This window comes from Crinia signifera, chromosome 11 (genome assembly GCF_055691185.1).
Source record: "Crinia signifera chromosome 11, ASM5569118v1, whole genome shotgun sequence".
In the NCBI taxonomy this organism is placed as follows: domain Eukaryota; kingdom Metazoa; phylum Chordata; class Amphibia; order Anura; family Myobatrachidae; genus Crinia; species Crinia signifera.
In genome coordinates, this window is record NC_139227.1 from 114,793,368 (window position 1) to 114,800,888 (window position 7,521).

At 46.7% G+C, this 7,521-nt stretch overlaps 1 protein-coding gene across 1 annotated transcript in view; it reads left to right on the forward strand.

Annotated features, from left to right (window-relative positions):
* The first annotated feature begins 3,857 nt into the window (after positions 1-3,857).
* Positions 3,858-7,521, forward strand: part of SPON1 (spondin 1) — a 243,708-nt gene continuing 240,044 nt past the window's right edge. Inside the window, exon 1 of the mRNA XM_083164316.1 lies at positions 3,858-4,812. Coding sequence (XP_083020442.1) covers positions 4,587-4,812 — 226 coding nt within the window. The 5' untranslated portion in view covers positions 3,858-4,586. The remainder of the gene's footprint in view (positions 4,813-7,521) is intronic.

The window sequence follows — 7,521 nt, forward strand, 5'->3', positions numbered from 1 at the left end:
AGCCTGTGTTACACAGAGGGTGACGTCAAATAAAAATAATGACCTTTTATACTAGCAAAAATAACCTGGGATTTTAGGGGTTATTCTTGTCCATTCTCATGGGGGACTGATGGTGGTGTATGTGCATACGCAGGGTCATTTCTGCGCATGTACATACGCTGGGTGCCTGAGGTCACGGCGAACATGGTGTTTGCTGGGCGTACGCACCCAAGTGTGCTGGCGGCAATCGGAGAGTGGCACGGGGCGGCAATCCAGGTCACTTACATAGGGGAACATAGAGGTGTCTCAGATATGCGAGCGCTGAAGAAATAATTTCATGGTGGTTCCAGAGGGGGTGCTGCAGCGAAGTCCAAAATTCAGTCGATTTTTCTCCCCCTATTTAAATTGTAATTTGTGCTGCAGCCCCGCCACTAGTAGCCACACAGCCGGTGGCTACTAGTGGCAGCCCCAGGGGTGGGGCTGCAGCACAGTTAAAAATTCAAATAGGGAAGCCACGCCAACTGCCACCAACGGCCATTCCTAACTGACTCAATGGCAGTGGGTGTGGCTCCTCTCTTTGAATTTTGAACTGTACTGCAGCCACACCCCTGGAGCCGCCACTGGTATAGACACATCCCCTTCAGTTGTGCAGGGGGTCCCTGTAATTAGAGCAAGGTCTGGCTAGGATGCCACACATCTCATGCTACTGGGGTGCAAATATTCCCTTGTCATCCATGATTTGGATCTTCTTGGGAAAAGGCAGAAGTTCGTCGGTACGAGTTTACACTTCTCCATAGTGTGCCTATATAGAGTTTTGTATCTGCCACGCCCAGTCACGCTTTTATTTGACTGAGATGTCTTCTAAGAGAAGACATGCACTCAAAGGCCGGACCACAGCTGTAGACGCGTATTCCAGTCATAATCACATCCACTGTGACATTGTCACGCTCTCTGACTTAGATTTCTAATAACACCTAGAGAAAGAGAGAAATACTCCTAAGTCTAACGGAATACGCTGCGCTATATAAGAAACTGTTAATAAATAAATAAACGAGTCAACATTTAACCCTTTCCTTTTCATATCTCGGATTCAGGCTACTGTGAAAAATAAACAGTACATTGGTACAGAAAATCAGTTCACTATCAGATAACATAATAAGGAATACGTACGGGATGACAGTGGTCAGAATCACTGTATTTACCCTCTCCATCCTACCCTCCCTAGTCCTCCTTATAAGATGCCTAACCCTAACCTTCTCGTCTTAGTGCCAAACCCTAACTCTCTCCCCCCAGCAGCCTAGCCCTAACCCCTTAGTGTCTAATCGTAACCCCCCCCTGCAGCCTAACTGCGCTCAGCACACTGTTTTATTCTCCCACCGCGCCATAGTGGATGGTATGGTGTGAACTGCTCCAGGTCTTTCCCGCCACTACTCTGGGCCTTTCCCACCACGCCATAGTGGTTGGTAGGGTGTGAATTGCTCCGGGCCTTTCCTGCCACTGATCTGGGCCTTTCCCACAACTGCTCCGTGCCTTTCCCGCCACAGCTCCGGGCATTTCCCACCACTGATCCGGGCCTTTCCCACCACTGCTCCGGGCCTTTCCCACCACTGATCCGCGCCTTTCCCACAACCACTCCAGGCCGTTGCCACCACTGATCCGGGTCTTTCCCACCACTGATCCGGGCCTTTCCCACCAATGCTCTGGGCCTTTCCCTCCACTGATCCAAGCCTTTCCCACCAATGCTCAGGGCTTTTCCCACCACTGATCAGGGCCTTTCCCGTCATTGCTCCAGGCCTTTCCCGCCACTGATCCAGGCCACTGCTTCTGGCCTTTACGGCCACTGATCCACGCCTTTCCCACACTGATCCAGGCTACTGATCCGGGCCTTTCCCACATCTGATCCGGGCCTTTCCCACCACTGATCCGGGCCTTTCCCACCACTGCTCTGGTGTTTCTGCCAAACATCGACTCGCATTCCCTTTCTGTCACTGTAACAGAAATGACAGCTTGGCTGTTACAGGTTCTAAGAACATTTAGTAGAGAAATATTCCGAGCAGTTAGAATGGAGATGATCGGGGCAGAATAAAAATGGCTGTAAATTGGCCATAACGGAGGAGCGGATTTGCCTGAAGCTACTTAAATCATTACTCTAATTCAATTACCTATTCAATATGTATGGGAAGAAAAAGAATCAGAGTTTGTCCTCTGAACTAGATGAATTCAGCCTCACAGCAAGTATAGGGAACACGGATCCCTCGCTATTCCATGCCTGTCAGTTCCTTTGCTGTAAAACATGAGGATGTTTCAATTACGCCGAATGGAACTTTATTACGATCCCTTCTCCACGACCTTGCGGTCAGGAAAAAAAAGCATTCAACCGACGGGATGTAGATGCCAAAAGCTAGGATTACCCTAATGTATTTAACCCTTGCATTACAGAACAATACTGTGTGACTTTGGCAGGGTTCTCCTGCGCTACAGTATTCCTGATCCTCGTTACGTGCTCATCCGCCCATGCTGCATCCTGTTATTCTTGCTGTGGTTGAAGTCACACCAGGGATCACTGGCCCAGATGCTCTCAGCACCATTATTGAATAGCCAACCGTACCCTAATGCTAACACACTAGTAGCTATTCTCTAAACTCCGTTAGGATTAATGTAGATCAGGCATGGCCAAACGATGGCCCTCCAGCTGTTGTAAAACTACAAATCCCATCATGTCTTGCCACAGTTTTGCTATTGGGGAATGATAAATTTATGGCAATGCATGCTGGGATGTGTAGTTTCACAACAGCTGGAGAGCAACAGTTTGGCCATGCCTGATGTAGATGAACATCATCCCCGTTAGGGTGTAGCGGATCAACAATAGCTAGATGGGCAATCATTGGTCGATCACTAACGGTCAAACGCGTCTAGTTAGATGCCTTAAAAATGGTTCCTGAAATAGGAATCTCCCTCTCTCCCTGCAGTCAGCAAGCTCCCTGATTTTACCTAACCCCATACTTGCCGACTTTTCGAGAAGCCTCTCCGGGAGAAGCCCGGAGAGGACAGCCGGATCTTCAGGCCAGGGGGCGGGGCTGATGACTGAAATCCCCCAATCCAGGCAAATGGCGCGATTCGCGGGTCCGTGAGTAGGGGGCAGGGCTAAAATGCAGAGAAATGACGCGATTTGCGTCATTTTAGTCGCGCCCCATACCGCAGACCTTTGAAGAACCGGTAATTAGTGCGGTAAGAAAGGGGGTGCGGGGGCTGCCGGGCAAAATCGGGAGGATTGACGACCTTCCCGGGGGGGGGGGGGGGGGGGGGTAGCCTCCCGGCAATTCCGGGAGGGTAGACAAGCCTGCCTAACCCACATTATGCAGCTGTTACATTTTTGGAAAAAGAAAAAAAAAACATAATCAGAGATATAAACATTCAAATGGGATCATCAGAAGCATCCCCCTCCATTGGTTATAAAGCACCCAGGGGCAGGTGTATTAATCCTGGTGAAGAGATAAACTGGAGTTAGAGTGGAAGGAGATAACCCACCAGCCAATCAGCTGTGTTTGAAATATGACAGCTGGGAGCTGATTGGCTGGTGCGTTACCTCCTTCTACTTTATCTCCAGTTTATCTCTTCGCACAGGCTTAATACATCTGCCCCAATGATGCCTTACGGCTACATGCATTTTATATAAGGTTCCTCGTGGCCACTTATATGGAACCACGTGTAACACACAATACATGAACAAGCCCTGACACGTATCAGTGTCTTTTCTCCAACAAGGACAGTAGATCTTACGGACTGCTTCTCTACTATGGATGTAAGTCATTGTATGACTCGCCTGATGTAGCAGCGCATGTCCGCGATTCTAGGTGTCACCTTCACAATCTCCCTGATATCGGGTTCCCCTCCCGGAGGACCAGGGGGCCGGGAGGGGGACCCCATATCTCCCTCCAAGCTTTTATACATACGGCAGGTACTTTTTCTCTGTGAATGGTACTTTATCTCTCTCCGTTATCCCCCTTTGCGCTTTCATACATATACCCCATGGGTTGATACTTTATCTCCATCCACATTATCCCTCTCCATGATTTCATACATACACCGCATGATCTAATAATACGGTACACATTGAGGTTAACCATTCGAGGTCCCGAGATTCCTTTATTTCTCTTAGAACCGTTCCCGTACATGGTTAAAGTTGAGCAGCACGTTGCTATGTACCCTTCCCTTTCACCCTCCTACAAAGCGAAAGCTGGTGAAAGGCAGACGCAAACACAGGCTAATATAATAAGACAAAAGGACGGGAAAGAGATATTTGAACGATATAACATGTAGTAACTATAGACTTTAGAAAGAATGCGCATGGTTATATTGCTCAGCCTGGAAGCAAGCACAGATCCTTTCTGGATGCCTAGGAGACAGCAGCGTCCCTGTGCTCTGATATTTCACCAAACCCTGTGAATTCTGCTGGGCTAAATAAACATTACAGTGCTGCTAATCACATCCACTGAGGGAAACTGCACTTCAGTCCAGGATCTGGCGAAGATCAGAGCTTTTTCTCTTGGAATCCCAGCTGCAGCTCAGTGGAACCCTCACCTTTTTTTGTAGCTTTTTATTCTGCCATGGGACTGTTTTTGCAACCTTTGTTCCTGCACTATGTTGCTGTGACTTGTTCTCTGGTTGTTTATGGATATATGGATGACACTATAGAGAAAGCCGTGAAATCTGAGGGATATTGTAGCAGAATTCTAAGAGCACAAGCCGGCACAAGGAAAGAAGGGTATAATGAATTTTCTCTAAGAGTAGAAGGCGACCCGGATTACTACAAACCGGGAAATACTTACAGGGGTGAGTGGCAAGTGGGGGGGTGGGGGGGGGGGGGGGTGGGGGGGACATCTGGGATGTTGCACGTTGTGTTTTTTGTATATGTTTTTACATGACTGCTGGATGTTTAAGTACAAGCACATAATTGGCAGAATAACAATGATCTGTACTCTTATGTTCTATGGTTTGGAAACCCACAGTGTTACCAGGATGTTTCAGTGCACTGCATATTATTATTATTATTATTATTATTAGCAGTTTCTTATATAGCGCACACATATTCCGCAGCGCTGCACAGAGTATAGTTGACCATTCACACCAGTCCCTGCCCCAGTGGAGCTTACAATCTATATCCCCTACCACATGTACATGCACACACAGACATTCTAGGGTTAATTTTGTTGGGAGCCAATTAACCTACCAGTATATTTTTGGATTGTGGGAGGAAACCGGAGTGCCCGGAGGAAACCCACGCAAGCACTGGGAGAATATACAAACTCTGCACAGTTAGAGCCATGGTGGGATTCGAACCCATGACCTCAGTGCTGTGAGGCATGAAATCCCTTAAATTGTAATGACAGTATATTAAACTGTTATTATTATACTTTATTTACAGTATATGGCGCCACAAGGGATCCGTAGCGCCCAATCTTTAAAGCTATAGAATAGAATACAATAGAATCGATGCAAAAAGACTTTCTGAAGGTTTTACAAAAAAAAAGTCATCTCTGAATTGATTCCATCCATAACGGACAGCCGATATATACTTATAAGAAGTATACAGGAACCGCACACAAGGGGTGCAGCTTTTTAGGCTTCTGGGTAAGCCTGAATCGACACGTTACACATGCTGACATTGAGTAATTTTAAACATGAGATGTCAGCTGGAGATAATTACTTACAGCCCATTTGTGCAGCTGATCCTTCGCTGCCCGCATCCGACCGCTTTGAAAACACACTGTGATATTTTGATTGGCAATCTCAGAGCTTTCCCAGCTCGGGCTTCGGCACAGAATGTGATAGGGTGTGATCACGCCCAGTCCTACTGTACCGTTATACACCTGGGTGCTGCATGTGGCGCTCCAAACTCTTCTTATCTACCTGCGAACACATCTATCGCACCTAGAAGACAGATTGGGTTTCTACTAACAAAGATCCCAGATGATGTGGCTGTAACTTACATATGTGTCTGTATTATTGCAGCACAGTTGAGACCTTTGTGCCTTTCACAGTCACAAGCTGGTGCAATTTGTGTCAGAAGCTGTGAGTTTGTACTTAAATGTGTGGTTATTGCACACTGATCAGCGACAGAAGGACTCATGGATTTTTTTCCTTCTTTTTGCTGGATATCAGATAAAACCCAGCCCGAGGCTTTTCCCCAGCTGTTAATAACCTGCTAATGCTGAGGGTTCAGCTGCAGATCTGCCTGCTGCTTGTTACCAGATAGCCCTTCTCTGGCATTTCCCATCTCCGAAATGCAATTTGTGCTTTGTGCACAGACAGTACTAGAACTTTCGGACATGAGTGGCAGATATATGCCACTGGGTATAACGTGGACTGGTGATGCACACAAAGATAGCACTTTGTTACGCTGTCCTTTGTTTTGTGATTGGAGTTCATTGTATTCAGTTTGGGAATGTATAAAATGTTATCAGCCCTCTCAGTCAGCATTCCCCAAACTCTGCCATGACAGTGCAGGTTTCAATGATATCTATGCTTGAGCACAGGTGGATAAATTAGTACCTCCATTTTATTTAATAATGTGAGCTCAAGCATGGACATCCTTAAAACTTGGTGGAGTTTGCCTAACTCTAAGTGAATTTCAGGAAGTACCAGGAGAGTTTGAAAGACTTGTGAGTTATGTAATAGGGGGACTAAGTAAAAACCGGAACCAAACAAGACCCCGGAACGCCGGACTGGACATCAAGCTTTGCATTCCCGGAGCCTGTAGTGTCCGGTCGGGGGGATGCCTGTGATAAACTTGCACTGGGGACATGAAGAAAAAATGAGATTACAGCCTCCCTGTGTGGTCCGGACTGTTTGGGTTTTTGCTACATGCCCAGGACCATACAGGAAGGCTTTATTCTCCCCGTTGTGACAGGCAGCCCCCCCCGACAGGACGCCCCCTGACCAGACATCCCAGAGTTTGATGTCCGATCCGGCATTCTGGGGTCTTGTCCGGGTCTGGTTTTTACCCATACCCTGTAATAGGTTCTGACAAAACAGAAGGGGGACATACTAAAAGGGAATGACAGTGGAATGACAGTGTGGTCTGCTGATAAGGAATGCAAATTCAGTATAATGGGAGACAATGTCATTTATATGTATATTTCTGAAATTATTCAACATATCAACTATATTTTTGGTACACATCTTGCTAAGTCCATTACACATATGTTACATGCAGAATGACGCGGAATGACGGCTGCCTCTGTCATTCCTTTTTAGTACATCCCTCCCACTCTCATCAAGTTCGAGGCTAAATTTAAAACTAGACTTATGATTGCTGTTTATTTGGCAGTGGACTCTCTAAAATCCCTGCAGTTCTGTATTCTTACAACACTCCAGTGGTTACCAAAAGTGTTCCTCAATGCAGTCCAGGTTTTAAGGATATCACAGCTTGAGCATGGATATCCTTAAAATCTAGAGGCGAATGGACTAGGAAACTATTGTTGTATGCCGGTGAGTAACGGAACCCCAGAATTTCCAATGTAGGAGGAACAGTCACATCCA